The sequence below is a fragment of the Bos indicus genome, chromosome 23 (assembly GCF_029378745.1).
Source record: "Bos indicus isolate NIAB-ARS_2022 breed Sahiwal x Tharparkar chromosome 23, NIAB-ARS_B.indTharparkar_mat_pri_1.0, whole genome shotgun sequence".
NCBI classification, from domain to species: Eukaryota; Metazoa; Chordata; class Mammalia; order Artiodactyla; family Bovidae; genus Bos; species Bos indicus.
Window position 1 is genome coordinate 19895570 of NC_091782.1, and position 25025 is coordinate 19920594.

The window sequence follows — 25025 nt, forward strand, 5'->3', positions numbered from 1 at the left end:
TCTACCCTACATCTTTGTATAGCTCAAGAGCTTATTACCTCTATCCTGATGCTTACTTTCCTGAGTTAGGTTTAATAAATATATGTTGACTCTTATGAAAGATTTAAAGTATGTTTTTTATAGAGATGAGTATATACAAAAGCATGAAGAACTCTAGACTAGAGTTGTGCAAACCTGTATCTATGTGAATACTACCATTATCAGTTATGATAATATTTTAAAAATTAGTTTATTTTTAAAATAAAAAAACATCAGTTTATTTAAACTAAAACAAAAACTGTTCATTCCATTCCACTCCCTGACACTGTCAGCCACCAATCTGTTTCTCTGTATCTATGAGCTTGATTTATTTTTATTTTAGATTCCAGCTAGGAGAGAGCTCTTATGGTACTTGTCTTTCTCTGTCTGCCTTATTTCACTTAGCATAACAACCATGGGGTCCATTAATAGTACTGCAATGACAAGATTTCATTATTTTTTGTGGCTCAATAATATTCCATTGTGTAGCTAAACAATTTCTTTACACATTCATCCACCTATGAATACACACCTTGTTTCCATATCCTGGCTACTACAAATAAACTTGGATGTGCATATGTCTTTTTGAGTTAGTGTTTTCAGTCCTTGGATAAATACCCAGAACTGGAATTGCTGGATGATATGGTATTTCTGTTTTAAATTTTCTGAGTAACCTCCACACTGTTTTCCATAGTGGCTGCACCAAGTTACAGTCCCACCAACAACGCACAAGGCTTCCCTTTTCTCCACCTCCTCATCAACATTTGTTGTTTACAGTCTTTTTGACAACAGCCATTCTAACAGCTATAAGGTGATATGTCATTGCTTTAGATTTGCATTGCCCTGATGGTTAATAATGGTGAGCATCTTTTCAGGTACATGTTGGCCGTTTTGATGTCTTCTTTGGAAAAATGTCTATTTAGATTTCTTCCCATTTTATTAATTGGATTGTTTTTTTTTTCTTTTCCCACTGAATTGCATAAGTTCTTTATATTTTTTGAATATTAGTCCCTTATTAGATATATGATTTGCAAACATTTTCTCCCATTTAGTAGGTTATCTTTTCATTTTATTGAGAGTTTCCTTTCCTGTGCACAAGCTTTTTAGTTTGATGTAGTCCCACTTGCCTTTATTTTTGCTTTTGTTGTCAGATTAAAAAGATCATCACCAAGGCCTATGTCAAGGTTTTGGTCTGTTTTCTTCTAGGCATTTCATGGTTTCAGGTCTTTCATTAATTCTTTAATCCATTTTGAGTTAACTTTTATGTATAGTATAAGGGCATCCAATTTCATTCTTTTGCATGCAGCTCTCCAATTTTGGCTTTTTGTTAGTTTGTTTTCATCACTAAGTTGTGCCCAACTCTTCCAACTCCATGGACTATAGCCCGCCAGGCTCCTCTATCCATGGGATTTTCCAGGCAAGAATACTGGAGTGGGTTGTCATTTCCTTCTCTAAGGGATCCTCCTGACCCAGGGATCAAACTCGAGGCTGCTGCATGTCTCCTGTACTGCAGGCAGATTCTTTACCACTGAGCCACCAGAGAAGCCCCAAAGAAAACAAACAAAAACTCCAATTTTGTTTACTTTTCTTGTACATTAATTGACTATGTACATGTAGAATATTTCAGGGCTCTAATTCTGTTCCACTGATCTGTGTCTGTTTTATGTCAATACCTGGGTAGGGCTATTATGAAAAAGGTATGAAATAACAAGTGCTGGTGAGGATGTGGAGAAAAGGGAACCCAGTACTTTAAATCTGTTGTGCTATTTCCTCCTAGTCTTTGTATTTTCATAAAAATTCTGTGGTCCTTCAAATCATTGTTCCTCTATAGTAATAAATCTGGGTGCTTTTAACATTTATATTATTTCTCTCATAGTCAGCAGTTTGAACATTCAATCTTTGGGCTTATCCATTTTCGGAGTTTGCTCAGCTCCTTGAGACTACAGATTTATGTATTTCAGTAAATTCCAGATGCTTTCAGCCATTATGTAATTATAGATAAAGCCTATTTCCAATAGCAAATAAGAAGATTAAATACTTAGGAATATATCTAATAAGAAATACATGAAGCCTATAGAAGAAAACTATCAAAACACTCATGAAAGACACAAAAATAGCCTTGGCAAAATGTAGACATTCCCTTTCCTTAGAATGAGTCAACATTAAGATACAGTTCTCTTTAACTTGATTTAAAAGTTCACACAATCTCTATAAAAATACCAACAAGCTATTTTACAGAGCTAGAAATTTTAAAACTGAAGTTCATATGGAAAAATAAACATATAAGAATAAACAAGAACATACTGAGGTAACATTAAAAGGGGTGTCTAGTCATGAGAATCTTTAAGATATACCACAAAACTTCTGCAATTAAAAATGTTTATTAGCACATGCACAGACAAATAAGCCACTGGTATGGCTCAGTTGGTAAAGAATCTGCCTGCAGTGCAGGAGATCTGGGTTCGATTGCTGGGCAGGGAAGATCCCCTGGAAAAGGAAATAGCAACCCACTCCAGTATTCTTGCCTGGAGAATCCCATAGACAGAGGCGCCAGGTGGGCTGCAGTCCATGGGGTCGCAAAGAGTCGGGCATGACTGAGCTACTAACACTTCAACACACAGAACATGAAATCAGAAATAGACCCCAAAATACATGCCAATCTAATAAAGACAGTTCAGTTCAGTTCAGTTCAGTCGCTCAGTCATGTCCGACTCTTTGCGACTCCATGAATCGCAGCATGCCAGGCCTCCCTGTCCATCACCAACTCCCGGAGTTCACTCAGACTCACGTCCATTGAGTCAGTGATGCCATCCAGCCATCTCATCCTCTGTCGTCCCCTTCTCCTCCTGCCCCCAATCCCTCCCAGCATCAGAGTCTTTTCCAGTGAGTCAACTCTTCACATGAGGTGGCCAAAGTACTGGAGTTTCAGCCCCAGCATCATTTCTTCCAAGCAAATCCCAGGCTGATCTCCTTCAGAATGGACTGGTTGGATCTCCTTGCAGTCCAAGGGACTCTCAAGAGTCTTCTCCAACACCACAGTTCAAAAGCATCAGTTCTTCAGTGCTCAGCCTTCTTCACAGTCCAACTCTCACATCCATACCTGACCACAGGAAAAATCATAGCCTTGACTAGACGGACCTTTGTTGGCAAAGTAATGTCTCTGCTTTTGAATATGCTATCTAGGTTGGTCATAACTTTCCTTCCAAGGAGTAAGCATCTTTTAATTTCATGGCTGCAATCACCATGTGCAGTGATTTTGGAGCCCCAAAAAATAAAGTCTGCCACTGTTTCCCCATCTATTTCCCATGAAGTGATGGGACCGGATGCCATGATCTTCTTTTTCTGAATGTCGAGCTTTAAGCCAACTTTTTCACTCTCCACTTTTGCTTTCATCAAGAGGCTTTTTAGTTCCTCTTCACTTTCTGCCAGAAGGGTGGTGTCATCTGCATATCTGAGGTTATTAATATTTCTCCCGGCAATCTTGATTCCAGCTTGTGTTTCTTCCAGTCCAGCGTTTCTCATGATGTACTCTACATATAAGTTAAATAAGCAGGGTGACAATATACAGCCTTGATGTACTCCTTTTCCTATTTGGAACCAATCTGTTGTTCCATGTCCAGTTCTAGACAGAGGCATTTCAGATCACAAAAGTAGGTACTTTCTAATAAATGATGGTTAGGAAACTAAATGTTAAAAATGAAACCACACAGGTACTACAAGACAGTATGGATGAATTTCTCTTTAAACTCAGCATAAGAAAGATGTCACTAACTATAATTCAAAATACAAAGGAAATAAAAGATTGATGCATTTGACTAAATTAAAATAAAAATACTTTATGCCCCCCAAAAACACGTTTTATGTTTTTTGTCATAAAAACAAAGTCAAAAGAAAACTACACAGCAGAAGAATATACCTGTAGCATATGCCTCAAGCAAAGGACTGACATGCATAACATTTATGAGATACGGGACCAAAGATTTGATAGGAAAATGAGGAGAGGACATGAAATCAATTCTAATGGCCAATGCTGGAACGAACTGAGCAATAAAAATAAATTAAAATATTACATAATGATTATAAGAGTAAAACTTAAATATACATTAGTCCATACATATGTACATTAAACATTTATTAAGTAATGGTGATAAAGGATAGCTATTCCTTTCAGAACAATTGCAACTTAAAAAGATAAAAGGAATGAAGGAAAAGAAAAGCATATACTCACTGATGAATGTTAAATAAGCAATTTTTTTCAGAGAAAGAGTGTTTGCATAGTCACAAAATATCTCCGACAAGACACTTATTAACAAAAAAAGGAAAAAAAAGAAAGTAATCTCATCATAGCGGAAGAACTCAGCATATAACACCTTATCCAAGTTATCAAGGTTAAAATTGTAAAAAAACATCAACAACATGAATCCATTAACATGATACACAGAGAAGTCCATCATTTCTGTGGTATTACCACCAAAAAGGCACAGTCACATTCTAACCTTAAGAAAGTATCAGAACAATTGATAAAGAAGAGCATTCTACAAAATAACTGTTTTGCAATTTTCAAAAATATATATGTCACGAAATACTCTAAGAAAAGACCGACCACAGACAGAAGACCACAAAGACCCAACAGATCACTGCAGTGAGTTACCCTGGACTGGATCCTGGAACAGAAAAGGGCCATTAATGGGAAAACTGAATAAGGCTGGTATTTTTATTACAGTATGATACCAATGTTATTCCTGGTTTTGAGAACTGTAGTACAGTTATGCAAGTTGTTAACAGAGGAAGCTGAATGCTACCTGAGAATTACCTGTACTATTTGTGCAATTCTTCATACATCTCAAATACAGAGAGAAAGATCATTTTTAAGTTCTTAAAAAACTATACTGATATAATGATTTAAAAACAGACCAGCGTTATCAGGAGTGGGAGAAAAGACTGATGACACAGGGGTACAAAGAAATGTTTCTGGATGATGGAAATATTTCTATATAATGACTGCACTGCTAGTCACATGACAATCAATACTCAGTTGACAAAACTCATTGAATCATGCATTGGTGAAATTTTGTTACATGAAAATTATATCTCAATAGAGATGACAAGAAAGAATTTGAAATGTTTTTTTAAAAAAGATATTTAAAAAAATGTTGGGTTGCAATGCCAGTATAAGCAGAACACAGAGCAGAGCTACCAACTAAGAGTACATGCTCTTACCAGATTAATTAACTGTGTGTGCACTACATCTTCTACCAAAACTGCTGTTTCATGAAGAGGCCTCCGAGCATCACCTAAAGAAAACCTGCAAAGAAAATCAATATGCCAAACATTAAGAACTGTAAAACTGAAAAATATCAATTATAATACTCTGCTTAATAAAGTACAGATTGGTCTCTCAAATGACAGAGTAGGCATATAATTTTCTATAACAAAGAACTGCAACTTTCCTACGTAAGCTGAAACTTCCAGAGAAAAGAACAGTGTCATCAATGTTATTTCTTGATTCGTGTGGGCATCTTTGAGGGCGTTTACTATTTCAAAATGTAAAATTTTAACAACCAATTCATTATATTGGTAACCAGAAAATCATGTTACCATACTCAAATAACCAACACAGTTGGCCCTTCATATCTTCACGTTCTGTATCCTCAACTAAACATGAATCAAAAATACTTGAATTTAAAGAAACAATTCCAGAAAGTTCCAAATAGCAAAGCTTGATTTTGCCATGTATTGGCAACTATTCACATATCATTTACACTGTATTTACAATTATTTACATGACATCTACTTTGTACTAGGTATTGTAAGTCATCTAGAGATGATTCAAAGTATACAGGAAGATATCTCAGGTTAAATGGAACTCGTTATTGTTAACAAGGGCTTCTCAAGTGGAACAGTTGGTAAAGAACCTGCCTGCGGGTGTAAGAGATGCAGGATCGATACCTGAGTTGGGAAAATCCCCTGGAGTAGGAAATGACAACCTATCCCAGTATTCTTGCCTGGAAAATTCCATGGACAGAGGAGCCTGGGGAGTTACAGTCCATGGGGGTCTCTAAGAGTCGGACATGTCTGAACACACGTGAGCGCGTGCACACACACATACACACACGTTCTTAACATGTTCCCCACCATTATGGAACAGATGGTCTGACGGAATGATGAAATGACCTTTTGAAGGCTGAGCGACAGTGCCAGTAAGGTGGTAACACCTTGTAGAGCAGGGGTAAGGTTTTCCAGAAGACTATACAGCCTATGAATCAGCATCCAATACATGGTGTGGTTTCTCCCACGCACAGAATTCACAGGTCTAGGAATTAAGGGATGGAAAGGGAGAGGCACCATTCATCGTTACTTCTAAAGACCCACTAGCAAAATTGTTGCTTCCTGTTCCCATGGTCTTATGAGTTGCTAGCCTAGAGGTCTTAATTCCAGAGGGAGGAACGCTTTCACATTTATTCCATTGACACAACAATTATTCCATTGAATGAAACTTAAGACTGCAGCTGAGTCACCCTGGGTTCCACATGCTTCTGAATCAACAGGCAAAGAAGGAGTTACTGGGTCGGCAGGGGTGAGCGATACTGACTCCCCAGTGGAAACTCTACTGGTACTCCACAGTGGAGGTAAGAAAGAGTATGTCTGGAATACAGGAGATCATTCAGGGTGTCTCATAGAATTTCCATGCCCTGTGATTAATGTCAATGGAAAACTACAACCCAATCCTGGAAGGGCTACTAATACCTCAGATCCTTCAAGAATGACGGTTTGGGTCTGTCCACCAGTTAAAGAACCACAACCAGCTGAGGTGCTTGCTAAAGGCAGGGGAATACAGAATAGGAAGTGGGAGAAGGTAGTCATTAATGCAAGCTACAGTCATCTAACCAGTTACATAAAGGGCATTGTAATGGTCATTTTGTTATGAATACTTTTTTGTGTGTGAATACTTCTTTGTGGGGTTGTTAGGGAAATATCTTGTTTCCTTCCCTCTCTTACTCCCTCATCATGTAACATAAAATGTGTTGGACTTACAGCATTTATATCATAGTATTTAAGCTAGGAATATTAAGGAGAAGTATAAATGTCACTCATGGACTTAACCTCATCTTCTAGGAAAGGGATTAGTGCAATTTCAACTGTGTGCTGGATAACTGTATCATCTTAGGCACAATTGTGACCCTGTTACTATCTTTATTTGGAGACTAAGTATATTTTAAGGAGATATGGGTGCCAAGTTGATACGGGTGATGGTTAATTTTACGTTTCAGTGTAACTGGACCATTAAGTGCCCAGATATTTGGTTAACATTCGTTTGATATGTATTTGAAGTTATTTATGCATGAGGTTAATTAACATATGAGTCAGTAAACTGAGTAAGGCAGATAGCTTCTCCAATGTGGGTAGGCATCATCCAATCTGTTGAAGGCCTGAATACAACAAGAGAGGAGTAAAGAAGAGTTCAACTTCTCTACCTTCAAGCTGAGACACTGGTCTTTGACTGCCTTTGAACACATTTTGGGACACCATCAGTTCTACTGTTTCTCAGGTTTTTATACTGCAGTTTTACCCTCCCCTCATCAAATTCTTCCCCAGCGGCTTAGATGGTAAAAAATCTGCCTGCAATGTAGGAGACTCAGGTTCATTAGATCCCTAGGTCGGGAAGATCCCCTGGAGAAGGGAACAGCTACCCACTCCAGTATTCTTGCCTGGAGAATTCCATGGACAGAGGAGCGTGGCAGGCTATAGTCCATGGGGTCACAAAGAGTGGGACACAACTTAGTGACTAACACTTTCACACTTTCATCACATTTTTTATTTCACAGTATACATTTTTTTACTTTGTGTATCATTAACAAATTATTGTAGTTATTATTTCTACTACTTTGGTCTTATAACCTTCATACTAGATGTATAACTGATTTACCCACCATTAAAACATTTGTGTATTCTGAATTTAACCAGTAGAATTTGTACTTTTATATATTTTACTACTACTAACTAGTATCCTTTCATTTACTATCAATGAAGTTGCTTTAACATTTCTTATAGGCTAGTCTAGTGGTTATGAACTCCTTCAACTTTTACGTCCCTGGAAATTCTTCATCTTTCCTTCAATTCTGAAGGATTACTTTGTTGAGCAGACTTCTTTTGGTTGTCAGGAAAACAAGAGTAAACCACAAATTTATTAATACAATTAACTACATAAAATCTGAAAAAAGAAAATCTAAACGATCATCTCAATATATGTGGGAAAATCACTAAACAATTCTTCACTGGGACGACCCAGAGGGATGGTATGGGGAGGGAGGAGGGAGGATGGTTCAGGATGGGGAACACATGTATACCTGTGGTGGATTCATTTTGATATTTGGCAAAACTAATACAATTATGTAAAGTTTAAAAATAAAATAAAAAAAAAGAAACTTCATGCTAAAAAAAAAAAAATGAGGAATAAAAAGAATTTTCTCAATCAGATGAAGAGAATCTACCAAAAACCAGATAGGAAATAACTTACTCAGAAGCATTCAAACCTTCTGAAATCCAAACCAATATAAGGATTCCCCCTATCACCACTTTTAGTCTATATAATACTAAGATTACAATTACAACTTAAGGCAAGAAAAAAATTTAAACTATATGAGCACTGCAAAGGAAAAACTAAATTGTTTTTATTCATATAATCTGAATATCTACAAAGAAAACTCAAAATAATGGGGAGACAAATTATTTCAATTAATACTAGTCAGAAAGTTTTTCAATTGTAAGAGCATCTAAATAGCTCTTTAACACAAAGAGCTATTTGTTAACACATCATTAACACAAAGGCAGAATGAACTCACTGAAACAAATAATGGAGTGTTGGGAGCGAGGGAGATAGGAAATGATCCTTAAAGGGTATAAACCTCCAGTTATAAGATGAATAAGTTCTTGGAATGTAACATACAACATGTGACCCAGTATTGTATTACATGCTTCAAAGTTAAAAGAGAGTAAGTCTTACATATTCTTACCACAAAAATGAAATAGTAATTGTGTGATGTGATGGAGGTGTGAGCTAAAGCTATGGTGGTAATCGTTTTGTAATAAACAAGTGTATCAAATCAACATAGACTCAAGCCTACATAATATATCAATCATATCTTAATAAAGCTGAGGGAAACAGCACACAAAAGCACAAAATGCAATTAAAATATATATAAATTGACTCTAAACTTTCTGTGAGAGAGTCAAGAGCCAAGAATAGTTAAGATATCTATATATCTATTTTATGTGGACTATTTTTAAGTCTTTATTGAGTTTATTAAAATATTGCTTGTTTCATGTTTTTTGTTTTTTTGGCCACGAGGCATGTGCAATCTTAGCCCCCCAACCAGGTATCAAACCTACAACCCCTCTACTGGAAAGTGAAGTCTTAACCACTGGACCACCAGGGAAGTCCCAAGACACTTTTGAAGTATAAAGTGGGAGGAGATATCCTACAAGACTTACTATAAAGCCAGAATAATTAAAGATACTGTGTTACTGGTAAAAGGACAAACAAATCAACAGAAGAGAAAGAGCATAAAAAGTCCCCATCAGAGGATAAACGCCACAAAGGCAAAAATCTTCTGTTATGTTCACTGACATATTCAATATTTAATTCTTTGGACTGCCTAAACAAAGTTTCCCTTTGGTTATTTTAAGGTAATTGAAATCTCACACAAAAGAACAAAGTTATCAAAACATCCACTTCTGCTTTATTGACTATGCCAAAACTTCTGACTGTGTGGATCACAGAAAACAGTGGAAAATTCTTAAAGAGATGGGAGTACCAGACCACCTTACCTGCCTCCTGAGAAATCCGTATGCAGGTCAAGAAGCAACAGTTAGAACCAGACATGGAACAACAGACTGGTTCCAAATTGGGAAAGGAGTACGTCAAGGGTGTATATTGTCACCCTGATTATTTAGCTTCTAAGCAGAGAACATCATGAGAAATGCCAGGCCGGATGAAGCACAAGCTGGAATCAAGTTTGCAGGGAGAAATATCAATAACCTCAGATATGCAGATGACACCACCCTTATGGCAGAAGCGAAGAACTAAAGAGCCTCTTGCTGAAAGTGAAAGAGGAGAGTGAAAAAGTTGGCTTAAAACTCAACATTCAGAAAACCAACATCATGGCATCCTGTTCCATCACTCGTGTAAATAGATGGGGAAACAATGAAAACAGTGACAGACTTTATTCTCTTGGGCTCCAAAATCACTGCAGGTGGTGACTGCAGCCATGAAATTAAAAGACGCTTACTCCTTGGAAGGAGGGTTATGACCAACCTAGATCGCATATTGAAAAGCAGAGACATTACTTTGCCAACAAAGGTCCATCTAGTCAAGGCCATAGTTTTTCCAGTAGTCATGTATGGATGTGACAGTTGGAATATAAAGAAAGCTGAGCACCAAACAACTGATGCTTTTGAACTGTGGTGTTGGAGAAGACTCTTGAGAGTCCCTTGGACTGCAAGGAGATCCAACCAGTCCATCCTAAAGGAAATAGGTCCTGAATATTCATTGGAAAGACTGATGCTTGAGCTGAAACTCCAATACTTTGGCCACCTGATGCAAAGGACTGAATCACTGGAAAAACCCTGATGCTGGGAAAGATTGAAGGCAGGAGGAGAAGGGGATGACAGAGGATGAGATGGCTGGATGGACTTGATGGACAGGAGTTTGGATAAACACCAAGAGTTGGTGATGGACAGGGAAGGCTGGCATGCTGCATCATGGAGTTGCAAAGAGCTGGACATGACTGAGCAACTGAACTATCAAAAGGAAATAATTAACTCAAAGATAAAATAATGAATTCAATTCACATCTCTAGTAAAAAGAATATTTTTAAACTACTTTTTATATTATTAAAATGTACAAATAATTACCAAGTTTTATCTCATGATTTTATAAACTTTTCTTCTAAAAATGATCATCATTAGTATAAACATGTGAAGTATCAAATCAGCTAAAGATATAACTAGGGATGTGACTTTGATGAGTATATTAATTTTCAGGGTTTTTAGTTCTCCAGCTTTAATTTACATGTTTTCTCCTATTACTTCTGCCAACTTCTTTTCCCCACATATAGAAAGCTAGATATTGTCCTAATGGTTTTTGTAAGACAGAAATGAAAGCCACTGTACCTAGCTATGCTGCTGCTGCTGCTGCTGCTAAGTCACTTCAGTCGTGTCCAACTCTTCTCGACCCCAAGGACTGTAGCCTACCAGGTTCCCCATCCATGGGATTTTCCAGGCAAGAGTACTGGAGTGGGTTGCTCCATTACCTAGCCATAGTCACCTCTTTTTGCTCTGCAGCACATATAATATTTTTCAATCACTTAACGACAAAATCCAAGTAACTGGTCAGTCAGTCAGTTCAGTCGCTCAGTCGTGTCTGACTCTTTGCGACCCCATGAATCGCAGCATGCCAGGCTTCCCTGTCCATCACTAACTCCCGGAGTTCACCCAAACTCACGTCCATCAAGTCAGTGATGCCATCCAGCCATCTCATCCTCTGTCGTCCCCTTCTCCTCCTGCCCCCAATTCCTCCCAGCATCAGAGTCTTTTCCAATGAGTCAACTCTTCGCATGAGGTGGCCAAAGTACTGGAGTTTCAGCTTCAGCATCATTCCCTCCAAAGAAATCCCAGGGCCAATCTCTTTCAGAATGGATTGGTTGGATCTCCTTGCAGTCCAAGGGACTCTCAAGAGTCTTCTCCAACACCACAGTTCAAAAGCATCAATTCTTCGGCGCTCAGCTTTCTTAACAGTCCAAGTCTCACATCCATACATGACCACTGGAAAAACCATAGCAAGTAACTGGTAAACTTACACAAATCTTTTTATTTTCTACCCCCATTATATCGTACTACTCACTGATGCCTTGACTGACTTGTCTTGGGACTATTCCCAAGCAAAAGGGTCTGATGTTCAATTTCTTCACATACTGCCTAGATGCCTATAACACCATCAATGTTGCTGGTGCAGCTTCCACTAAAGGTCTTTCAGGAAACTTTCCTGAAAAAGTTGTCTCTCCCTTCGTCTTCTACAGTAGCTTCACTGCTGTAACACACAAGTTTCTATTTTAGTTTTCATGTAACTTTGATAACTATGGTCACAACAAGCAAGACAGTGGGCTTGCCTTCTCACCCAAACAGGTCTGGTTTTTATTCAATCCCAGAATACAGTGTCTCAGTGGGCAGCTGGACTTGAGCAGCAGATTCTGCAATTCCCAGTGTACAATGGAAGTATGAAAGAAGCATGACTATCCATAAGGTGAATTTATTCTTCTTATTCTGTACACTTAGACAGAAGAAAGCATATGCTGAACAAAACCATGGGACACCTTTCCAAAAAGTCTGCAGAACTTACCACTAAGCCTTTCAGTACTTTTGTGTGTCATGTGTAACCCTAACACAGTCTAAAATGGGAGATATTCTTTATATAGACATCTATTAAAGTAAAAAAAAAAAAAAAAAAAAAACTATTATTAGACAGTGCCGAGTAAAATAAAGTAAGAACTAGTTACAGAAACAGTTCCAAAATACAGAAAACAAAGGTTTAAAAATATACACTGAGTATTACTCCAGTCAGTATGTGTTTCCAAAAATACAACAAAACCTTATTTCGGTAGTTTCTAACCTCAGTTTAAAAAAAAATTGTTTTTTTAAAAAGGAAGGAAGATGCCAGATATTTGCTATCTTACTCTATGTTAACCCCTATTGACATCTTTGATTAGTAACTTATGCCAACATGTTTCCCAAGCATGGTGATACACTTTCAATGTCTCGGAAATTTCTAATACATTATTATTAATCATAATCTTGGGCTAACTTCCAGATCCTATGTAAATGTGTATATCTGATGATGTATCTATCTACTGACCCATTCTCCTAACATCCACTTATTACCAACTGCTGAAAACAAATCAACTCTAAATTCTGTTTTTTAAAATAATTATAGCAGACTTCAGCTTTTAGAGCAGCTAAAGAAAAACAAACTGGAAACTACAGAGAGTTTTCTTATATCCCCTCATCTCTGCCTGCATCCAGTTTCCCCTATTATTCACATTTTGTATTAGTGAGCCAGTATTGATTGTTAAGTTGTTATTGAGTCTATAGTTTACCTTAGGGGTAACTCTGCGTGAGATTCTCTATTAGTTTTGACAGATGTATAATGATATGTATCCACTATTACACTATCATATAAATGGTTTCACTACAAAGCCACTGAGGTTGGCCTATTCATCCCTTTGTCTTTTGTAATCCCTGGCGATAACTGATCTTTTCACCGTTTCCGTCGTTTTGTCTTTTCCAAAACGTCATATAGTTGCAAACACAGAGTATGTGATCCCTCAGATTGGCTTCTTTCACGCAGCATTATGCATTTAACATTCCTTCATGTCTTCGTGGCCTGATAACTCCTTATTTATTACTAAATAATATTTCATTGTTTGGATATAGCATGGTTTGTTTATACACTTATCTACTAAAGGACATCTTAGTAGCTTCCAAGTTTTAGCAATTCTGAATAAAACTGCTATAAACACTCATTCAAGTTTTGTGTCGGTGTAAGTTTTCAAGGTCTTTGGGTAAATAACAAAGAGTGTGTTTACTGGACCATGTGATCAGAGCGTGTTTAGTTTTGTAAGAAACCGCCAAGCTGTCTTCCAAAGTGTCTGTACCATTTTGCATTCCTATCAGCAATGAATAAGAGTTCCTGTTGCTCCAGATCCTGTCTGGTATTTGGTGTTTTGGATTTCTGTCATGCTAATAGCTATCTAGTGGTGTTTCATTATTGTTTTAAGTTGTAATTAATTTATTAACAATGTACGATGTGGAACATTAACACCAAATTCTTTTAACAGCTGTAACTGTAAGAAAAACAAATTTTTTCAGCAAGCATATACAATGCGTATATTTATCTCTTTTTAAGTCATATAAATATACATGTAATATAAGTACAATGACACAGCATAAAACAAACACAAAAGAGAAATTTCAAAGAGGTAAAAAAGGATCAAACAATATTTTTTAAATAAGTATTATTTTATTTGGGCTTCTCTTGTGCCTCAGTAGTAAAGAATCTGCCTGCCAATGCTGGAGACGCAAGAGACATGGGTTCAATTTCTGGGTCAGGAAGATCCCCTGGAGAAGAAAATGGCAACACACTCCAGTAGTCTTGCCTGGCAAATCCCACTGATAGAGGAGCCTGGCAGACTACAGTCCATGGGGTTGCAAAAGAGTAACAACTTAGCAACTAAACAACAACAAGTATTTTATTTATTAAAATGAGAAAAACAATTTTGCTCTGATTAAAAACAGATATAAATAGAGAATGAAGTTATGGTTGCTGATATGAAGTATGAGGGTAAAAGATAGTTACGGAGTTTGGGATGGACATGTACACACTGCTATATTTAAAATGGATAACCAACAAGGACCTACTATATAGCACAGGGAACTCTCCTCGATGTTATGTGGCAGCCTGGATAGGAGGGGGCTTTGGGGGAGATTGGATACATGTATACCTATGGTCGAGTCCCTCTGCTGTTCACTTGAAACTACCACAACACTGTTAATCGGCTATACCTCAATACAAAATGAAAGGCTAAAAAAAACCATGTAGATTATTAGCTTTACCAACACTTCCAGTTTGCCTGAGACAGGGATTTTGCAAATTATTTTCTACCAAATAAATCAGGTTAATTAATACTAAAAGCCAGAAAATTTTATTTTTTAAGGCAATGAATGAATAATACATAAAGTTTGTATACTATTTACTTTCAAACAATTATCCTATTATTTTAGTTCTAGAGTCCCAAAAAAAGCACGTGGGGAATTTACCCCTTCATTTGGAGATTAAGTTTTTCCATGTTGTGGAGTTGAAGACTAAGTTCATGGTAGTCAGTGGGGGAGGAGTAGAGACCCAGATGAATGTCACTGTAGTCACTGCCTCCACTCAAAGAAGAAACAGCACCCAGCTGAATGAGGCGCCAGAGACGTGAGCCGAGAAAAAAACAGATACAATTCATATGGCCAGTACCCAATTAGGAAGATTACAATAATGCAGCTAAAAGTCCCACTACATCCTGGTCATCAGCTACAAAGAAGAGGCAATCAGTTATGATGAAAAGAAATTAGACTGAAAGTTAGATGACCTGGTTCTGGTTCCTACTCTGTGGCTAAGAAGTACTGTAACCTCGGGCAAGTAACATTTCTGGGGACCTCGGTTCCTCAACAATGAAAGGAGGGGACTGGATTCAATGATTTTTAAGATGCGTTTTCATATATTTACCTCGGACTATGAAAGCAGCTATAATCCTTCAATAACTCAAACTTCTATCTTCAAGAATTGCAAGAAAATTATATTTTAAGAAAATCACTTTTATAACTCTTGTAAGAAAATTAAATCTTACTAAACTGAGTAAACTGGGCAAAAATCATGAAATTAAGAAAAAAGAAAAAAATTTTAATGGGTAACAGAATGAAATAAACAAATAAAAACAATTGGAGGAAGAGCAATAAAGCTACAGTTTATTCCTGTACTATAAGTGGAAATATTTCCAAGAAGCATTCCACTGCCCCCTTAAAAGACCTATACTGAGGGAAAGTACCACAGAGTTTTATATTATTCTTTTTTAGTATATTTGACAGGGTCAGCTTTTGAGTCTAAAATATTTGTTTTCAAATTTTCAAGCCCTGATTAAGAACAGGACTGAGTAAGTTCTAATTAAAGACATTCTTCGATTAAAGAGATCCTTTCCCAATTTGTATGTCTGTCAAGGCATTACACTGGACACTTTAGCTTACAATTTTGTCAATTATACTTCAGTAAAGCTGGGGGTTGGGAGGAGAGTCTGAAAAAGAAGCCAAGGAGGTAAGTTTAGCAAAAATCTGTGACAGAGAGCCTGCTAGAGCAGTCCAGAAGGACACCAGGCCCACAGGCAAATCTGCTCTTAAAGACCCAGGAACCAGACTTACAAGGACAAAGAGGCACTTCTTTACCGCCTTGTGTGCGTCTTTTTGGACGCTGAGTTGCTTTCAGTACTTACCACTGGCTACAAACTCTAATGTGGTTAAATTATTCTGGATACTGTGGTTAAGTAATTGCTGTGGTCTTGGGAGCTAGATGCTTTTTTTTTTTTTAATTACTTCTGGTTTTCTGAACATTTTCTACCTCAGGTAATCGACATTACGTTGGAATGGACCACTGTGACTACTGCATGGTATTAGAAGGCCCTGGGTGACGTTCTGTCCCCCAAAGAAAGTTTCCTTTTTCTCTTCAAACCACTTATTTGATTATACTTTTATAGGCTAGGTATTACTATAATACCCAGGAATTTCTCCTAACTGGAATTAGTGAATAGCAGGCTAGAGCGTGAGCACACACTCAGTCAGCCAACCTGGCACTAGACGGCACATGCAAACATGGACGTCACGCCGTTTGTGTCATTCCTACCCAGTATTTGCTGAGACTGATTTACCCTCTGTCCAAACGGCGAAAAAAAAGTACACAAGTTTGACCATGAGCAGTCATTTAAGGCAATCAGACAGTCATAAACACATGCAAATTGTCCTTACTCTTCAATTTTTAACACCACTAACCTTTATAACTCTATGATTTTATCTACCTGTTTTCCAACAGAAGAAATGAATTCAATTAGCAATGGCTCTGAGAAAGCCAAAGTGACAAGTAAATTAAAATAATCAAACAGCTAAGACAACAGTTTTTCTAGATATGATGTTTTTTTCATTGCTTGCTTGATTTTCAATATCCATGCTCTTGTCCTTTACTTTAGCATATATTCACATGTAACTAAAATGAACTTTGAGAATTATTTTTAGCATTTTATAACCTTCCATGAAGTAAATATAAATATCTTAAGATAAATGGGCTTCTCTGGTAGCTCAGTGGTAAAGAGCTAATGTAGGAGACCTGGGTTTGATCTCTAGGTTGAGAAGATCCCCTGGAGAGGGAAATGGCAACCCACTCCAGGATTCTTGCCTGGGAAATTCCATGGACAGAGGAGCCTGGTGGGCTATACAGTCCAAGGCATTGCGAAGGGTCAGACATGACTTAGCAACTAAACAACTACTTCTTAAGAAATAAGAAAAGCAAAGATTTTGAAATTATCGTTATGATGTGAAATTTACAATACTGATGGGGAAAAAGATATAAAAATACATACATTTGTTTAAAGTAAAAGTTAATACAGGCTAAAATTCTGAAAAAGCATTTAAATAACCTACAAGTATTCACTACTGTAGGTATTAACACCCAATCAACAAGTATTTACTGAGGGCCTTGAATGTGACAGGCACTATTCTACCTGCTGAGGATACATCGATGAACAAAACAGGTTAAAAAAAAATGAGTAGAGTTTGCATTCCAATGAGGAAAGGATACAACAAACAATATACATGATAAATTACTAAGTAAATGGCTTATATGATAAAAAAATGACAAAGGAAAGAAGAAAGCATAGAACAGAATGAGGAAATGGGACATGTGGGACACCAGAAGGGAGACAGTAAATATCAAAGTGGACATTTATTAGTTTCTGACATGTGAAAGAAATGGCTTTTAAGAAATAGGAAAGAGAAAAAAATCAGAAAACTAGGTAAAAACCAAAACCCACCTAGGAAAGCTCCTCTAGAGTTATGAGAGCATGAGATATAGAACTATGCCTCTGAGGAAGTTTATGAAAATGGCCTCATATCTGTATGAATTTCTTCTAACAATTCACAGAGCAATTTCTCTCACGTATGCTGCATTCTGAAGAAGCAAATAGCCCTGTATTCAAACTCTAATGCACAACAGCATAAAGCAACAGATTATAAGCACTCTTTATTTCAGGACAAAAAAGAGAATGAATGAGAAGCATACCAATCTCTGCATGTTAGGTCAGGGAAGGACCTAAAAGATTGAGTCCATCTTTTCTAAAGAGAGGGAAAATAAAGGTCAGAGAGGTCAAATAACCATCTCAGGGTCACAAATCCACTTACAGGTTATTTCACCCAAAATTCTTTTTCTGCAATACCATGTTAAATGTATAAAAACTGTAACAAATTAGACAACTTAACCTTCAATGCTCATTAATCAAAGATTATGATTAACAAAAATGATATAAAGGAAATTTAGTTCAATTACTTTATAAAACTGATTTTTTGAAGCTTTTAGAGAGATATGTAGTAACTTCAAGCAAGTTATTTTTAGTCCCTTAGGCTCTCAAAACATTAAATCACACAAGGATTTAACTATCTTATTATTGCCGAAATTTAACAGTAAAAATTAACTTTCTATAAGATTGGATATAGACACAGCTTAATAACAAATTTCACCCAAATTTTCAAGCATATTTCATGGACTGGGTATCAGAGATTTAAGAAAGTTAGAGATTTTGCCTATGGCATTAGCCATAGTAAACTTGAGAATTACATGCTGTAAGATGGTCACTTAAAGATAAGAGAATTTTGCACTATACAGATATTAAAATAACTAGCAAAATGTGGCATACTATTTCTAGCATCTCCCTAATTGATGTTGCCCATAAAAATAGTAATCTGTAGTTAAATAAATTTATGAAATAACTTGTATTTTATTCTTTTCTAGATTTGCAATGCATGTTCCTATTTTAGATACTCTGAAGAGTTCTGGAGGAAAGAAACTTTTGGTTTTTAATGTATTTACTGTGTATGTAATCATTTTTCTAAGCCCACTTAGTAATAAAGCATTGAAAATCAATTTAGGCAACACTGACATAAGCAGAAAGAATCTAATATGACTTAAGAACTTTAGTGATGGGATCCAAATATGCTGCAGGCTAAGGTGCTAGAACTTCAAGGCTGCTCAATTTCAAACAAGGAAGTGATGGTGCTGATAATAACAAGTAGTTGGTTTCTCTGATTTAATCCCTTATTTGACAGATGCTCATTGCAGTTCTCTACATTAGGCACTGTGTGGTACACAACTGTGGTGCTGGAGAAGACTCTTGAGAGTCCCTTGGGCTGCAAGGATTTCAAACCAGACAATCCTAAAGGAAATCAACCCTGAATATTCATTGGAAGGATTGTTGCTGAAGCTCCAATACTTTGGTCACCTAAGGCGAAGAGCCGACTGGAAAAAACATTGATGCTGGGAAAGATCCAGCAAAAGGAGAAGGGCCGGCAGAGGATGAGGTGCTTAGATATAATCACCAACTCAATGGACGACAGGGGAGGACAGAGGAGCCTGGTGTGCTACAGTTCATGAGGTCACAAAGATTAGGACATGACTTAGCGACTGAATAACAACAACATTAGGCACTGAAATTTACACTAGCTGAGAATTTTTAAAGTTACCACAAACTAAGGATTTCTCTGTAGCTATGGTAAGGAGCCACCAGAATCAGATTAAAACTCATCAGATCACCTAACAGTGGCAGGTCCTCACTTCTGAAAGTCAATTAGGAATAGACTTAACTTGCCTTTAATGTGCCAACCAATGCACATCAGTCTCATCTGAGCAACCTCGTCTACAGATGACGTCAGCCTCCAGAACAACACTGATCCCTGAACTCCGTGCGTCCCCAAAACTCTACGTAAGGTCAGTCATCTTCCCTGCTGTGGCACTGTGCTGGACCGGCATATATACCTCTCTCCTCTGTGGTCATAAAAATAAATCTAGTTTTCTCGATTTCAGATACTGAATTTGAACAATGGTCTCATAACACTATCACATAGTGTTGAGAAAGACTGCTTTCATGACCATGTGAGCCTAACCCCTTATGCTCTCATTTTCCTCCTTTTTATTTGGAAAGATTTCAAGTCAACAGCAAAATTGAAATGAAAGTTCAATGGATACCTAAAAATCCTTCAGCTAGTAGTATCACTGTTAACACATTAGCACATTTGCTTTCTCACACATGGTTATACAAATGCACACAAATGCACATTACACACTATACACATAACGTACTTGAATCTATTTTTCTTTGAACAGTAAACACCTCCTGAGTGCTTTACCTGTGCCTGACATATATTATGCCATTTAAGCCTCTTAAAGATGCAACAACCCCGTATCACTATGCCAGTCCCTTCCCATCTTGGAGAGACATTTCTTACAGTAAGTGAGGTTCTATTTGCTCACTTCCATACACTGGGCTTACTTTTGCAATCAAGACCTAGATAAAATATCCAATCTATCTTTTACATAACAGATTTTTCAAAAATATGACAAAAGCTTACTTAAAAATTTTTTCAGGTAAGTAGAATTTTTTAATAGTTTGAGATATCATTTTTATACCATAAAATTCACATATAAAGTGTACGATTCAATGATTTTTAGTAAATCTGCACAGTTGTACTACCATCACCATAATTCAGTCTTAGAACATTTGCATCATTCCAAAAAGATGCTTCCTGCTGAATTACAGCTAGTCCCCACTCCCATCCCTGGCCCCAGGCAACCACTAATCTACCCAAAGAAACCTTGCACCTCCCTCTACTGTTCTTCAAGGTTAAGGATTCCCCATTTCTTATCATTTAGGTCTCTACTTAAGGGTCATATCCTTGGAAAGACTTTTCCCAATTACCATCACTTCCAATCCTCACTTGAATCAGAGCAATTAGGCATTTATGTGACTGATACATGGAGGTCCTATCCACGATGATTTCATCTGATGAAAAGGTTCCAAAATTTTTCAATAAACAAAAGGAATGAAAACCTCTAAGTTAAGTGTTTAACAAGTTATAAGCCAAATATTAAGTCCTGTAATCTAAAAGATATCCTGAGACAAAAGATTCACTAAAGAACCCCTTGTGAGCCAGCAAGAGTTGAACCAACTATCAAGCTGCCTTTGTCTGGACTATAATTCTCCATCTTATCCATAAGAACATCTTGAAATTTTGTACTCTACTGCCATGGCATTACTCTATCAGGAAGGGAAATTATTTTTACTCCAGTATGAATTGTTAATTCATGTAGGTTCCTACTCATTACAGATCCCAGAATTTTATTGAGATTGATGTCAAATTCACTAGGGTGTAATGACTAGAAATCTCCCTTCCCCCCTCATATTTTTAAATGAAGCAAACTTGTGCCAAAATTATAACTTAATTACACTTCCTTAAATAGCATTCTAGAAAAACCACCTGGTAATAATTAATACCACTGTTGTAAATAATCTCACTCCTAATGTACTTTTATTTCCAGGATTTAATTTATCGTCCCAAACAATAGCTTCAGTCTCATATACTATAATACTGACTAAATAAATCTGTAAATTAAAAAATATGGAAAACAGTACAAAATTGTTATATTACCAATTAAGCAACTCAGAAATTAATTGTGCAAATATTCATGACTGCCAACAGGAAAATACATAATATATTCCAGTTGCAGTGCATAATACATTCCATTTGCTCCCTCACAAAGGGCTTCAGTTTCAATCAGGAAGTGTACAAGACAATTGTCTTTCTTGAATATGTAAACTGGCCAATGATCAGTCACTTTTGTTCTGACAAAACTAAGAAAAAATTTATCTCTACTTTCCACAATTTTCCTCAAATCAAAATCAAACTTAGTATGCCCAGAAAAAACATATTTTAAGTCTGTTTTCAAGAATATGGATAAAAAAGTGATAGTGAAAAATGTCAAGACAATTATATATAACAATTCTAGCAGGAATAAATGTATAGGATATAATAAATGATCTTCTGGCTTCACCTTAACATTTGGCATGTATAAAGAAGATCCTTTTTTATAGATATTTACACACGTTATCAGTGAAAGTTGTTATTCTTTAAATAAATAACATTATGAAAATCTTAGTCCATATTTCTAGTAGCTTACAACAAATAATGTGCAGTCTTCTAAATGTGCTAAAAATATTAATGAAAACGTACATCATGTACCAGCTACCAGCTGATATATTATTAAGTATCTTCACAAGGAGTAGTTCCATAAAAGCAAATAAAAATAGTTAAGGCTTCTCTGATGCCTCAGAAGGTAAAGAATCTGCCTGCAATGCAGAAGACCTGGGTTCAGTCCCTGGGTTGGAAAGATCCCTTGGAGAAGGTTATGGCAACCCACTCCAGTACTCTTGCCTGGAGAATCCTATGGACAGAGGTGCCCAGCAGGTTACAGTCATGGGGTCACAAAAAGTCAGACACAACTGAGCGACTAACACACACAGACACACAATAACAATATCAATAAAATACAACTTAACACCTAGGGTGAGAACCATCACAGAATCCCACAACTTTAAAACTCTTTGCTTTGTATATAAAAACCTTTGAAACGTGACTCTGCCTTTTGTTCTGGCCTTACTTCCAGCCATGCATTCTTTGTTCCCATGTGATATATCAAAACTATTTGAAGACAGCTGACCATACAATGAGTGTCACATCTTCTGGCCTCTGATTCTTCTTTCATTAAAATAATTATTCCAGAATGTAGTTCAAGGGGTACCATCCTTGGAAAGTTCTTCCTAATCCCCATGTAATTTAGGTGCTTCTCTGTGGTATATTGCATTGGTAGCCCTACCTTTACCACACACTATATCCATTCCCATTGCAAGAAACTTCAAGTACTTTTATACTATAACTCTGAGCTCAATCACGTTGTATGCTTTGGCCAATAGGATGTTAGCCACCAGAGGTTAAGGAGCATTAAACATTTCAAGTTGTGCTCTTTGTACTCTGCCAGTGCTATGAACATGTACCCAGGCTAGTTAGTGTGCTGGTAGACTAGAGACACAGGGAGCAGAGCTGAGTCAGTCCAGGTCTCCCAGCAGAGGCACCTAAGACCAGTGAGATGGCAGGAACCAGTCAAGACTGGGCGAGCTGCAGAATCTACTGTCCGAGACATAAACATGTGTGCTGAGGTTTTACTACTGACGTACTATGGCTTTTTGTCATGCAGCACTACTGTGGCAGTAAATAACAGGTCCACCCTCCTAAATGCTGCCACAGCTCTTATCATAGCATATATGATATCACACGTTCATAGTGACTCACTTACCTTTCTCCTCTAGACTTTAGAGGAGAGTAAGTCTTAGTTAAATCTGTATTCTCAGTACCTAACACAATGCCAGATGCATGTGGACATGAAATACTAGTTTGGGAAAATAGGGGGGGGAAAGCAAAGTAAAAGGAGGGAAGCAAAAAGGAAGGAAGAGAGGGTAAGAAGGAGAAAGAAATAATCAAAAGGATTATTGTGTTGAAGAGGAAAAGCTTCTTATGGAAAAGCATAGAGGTAATGAAGAAGGACAGCTGTTGAGATAGGGTTTACCTCCCATCTGATTACACTGGGATCTCAGATTCCCAAGAATCTTCTTCTCCATTCTCCACACTAAACACTGGTCAGTTCAGTTCAGTTCAGTCACTCAGTCATGTCTGACTCTTTGTGTCCCCATGGACTGCAGCACACCAGACTTCCCTGTCCATCACCAACTCCCGGAGACTACTCAAACTCATGTCCATTGAGCCGGTGATGCCATCCAATCGTCTCATCCTCTGTCATCCCCTTTTCCTCCCACCTTCAATCATTCCCAACATTGGGGTCTCTTCAAATGAGTCAGTTCTTTGCATCAGGTGGCCAAAGTATTGGAGTTTCAACTTCAGCATCAGTCCTTCAAATGAATATTCAGGACTGATCTCCTTTAGGATTGACCGGTTGGATCTCCTTGCTGTCCAAGGGACTCTCAAGAGTCTTCTCCAACACCACAGTTCAAAAGCATCTATTCTTCGGTGCTCAGTTTTCTTTATAGTCCAACTCTCACATCCATACATGACCATTGGAAAAAACCAAAGCTTTGACTAAAAGACCTTTGTTGGCAAAGTAATGTCTCCTCTGCTTTTGATATGTTGTCTAGGTTGGTCATAACTTTTCTTCCAAGGAGCAAGCGTCTTTTAATTTCATGGCTGCAGTCACCATCTGCGGTGATTTTGGAGCCCAAGAAAATAAAGTCTGTCACTGTTTCCACTGTTTCCCCATCTATTTGCCATGAAGTGATAGGACCAGATGTCATGATCTTAATTTTCTAAATATTGAGCTTTAAGCCAACTCTTTCACTCTCCTCTTTCACTTTCGTCAAGAGGCTCTTTAGTTCTTATTTGCTGGTAGAGCAGATCAAAACTGGAAGGCACATAGGTAGCTCCCTCTTAGATGAAATAACTACAATTCATGTGACTTGTGAATATGATGTTGGCAGGAAAGAGCCAATAACTGTAGTATTCTGGCCAAGAGCATGGAGTGGTTTTACATATGTAGTAAAAGATTCCAGGGCAGAGAATCAAAGGGTGTATGTTTGAAATCTTAACGTTTTCACATGTAGACGTAGTAGGCAGAACCGCAAAGATGCCAAAGGAAAAGGGCCCCCACTTTTCATTTTCTCCTGTAAACCCACATACTATGACTTCCACAGCTTTGTCTCTAGGTTTGGTTGTACTCCCTCAATTTGCCAGCACTTTTTATCACCTGTTTAATACCATTGTATCTTTTAAGGTCTTGATCAAATGTTTCCCCTTCTATGAAATTATTTCTAACACCTACCCAAGGAACAACTAATTATACTATTTGAATTTATACATGCCTATTTATAGCATAAGAACATTATACTAGTGGTAATGGCAAGATAATGGAGACTTGATCTTTCTCATCAGTATGAAATGAAAGAGCATATACTGGAAACTCAATAATGTTTACTGAATAAATTAGCACAAAGAAAAAACATTAAAAATTGCATTATAGTTGGTATGCTTTGAGAAATAGGTAAAAATTATTCAAAAAAGTGTTCAGTTCAGTTCAGTTCAGTTGTTGTCGTGTCCGACTCTTTGTGACCGCCATGAATCGAGCACGCCAGACCTCCCTGTCCATCACCAACTCCCAGAGTTCACTCAGACTCACGTCCACTGAGTCAGTGATGCCATCCAGCCATCTCATCCTCTGTCATCCCCTTCTCCTCCTGCCCCCAATCCCTCCCAGCATCAGAGTC

The 25025-nt window shown here is 37.3% G+C and overlaps 1 protein-coding gene across 6 annotated transcripts in view; it reads right to left on the reverse strand.

The window, feature by feature from the left end:
- Positions 1-25025, reverse strand: part of SUPT3H (SPT3 homolog, SAGA and STAGA complex component) — a 431789-nt gene that overhangs the window by 213633 nt on the left and 193131 nt on the right. For 5 of the 6 annotated variants that reach the window (XR_011563264.1, XM_070777448.1, XM_070777449.1 and 2 more), the window contains exon 3: positions 5239-5323. The exons of the other annotated variant lie outside the window; for it this stretch is intronic. Coding sequence is in view for 4 of the 5 variants with exons in the window: in XM_070777448.1 (XP_070633549.1) it covers positions 5239-5323 (85 nt within the window). In the remaining variant the exon portion in view is untranslated. The remainder of the gene's footprint in view (positions 1-5238; positions 5324-25025) is intronic. 6 annotated transcript variants of the gene reach the window in all.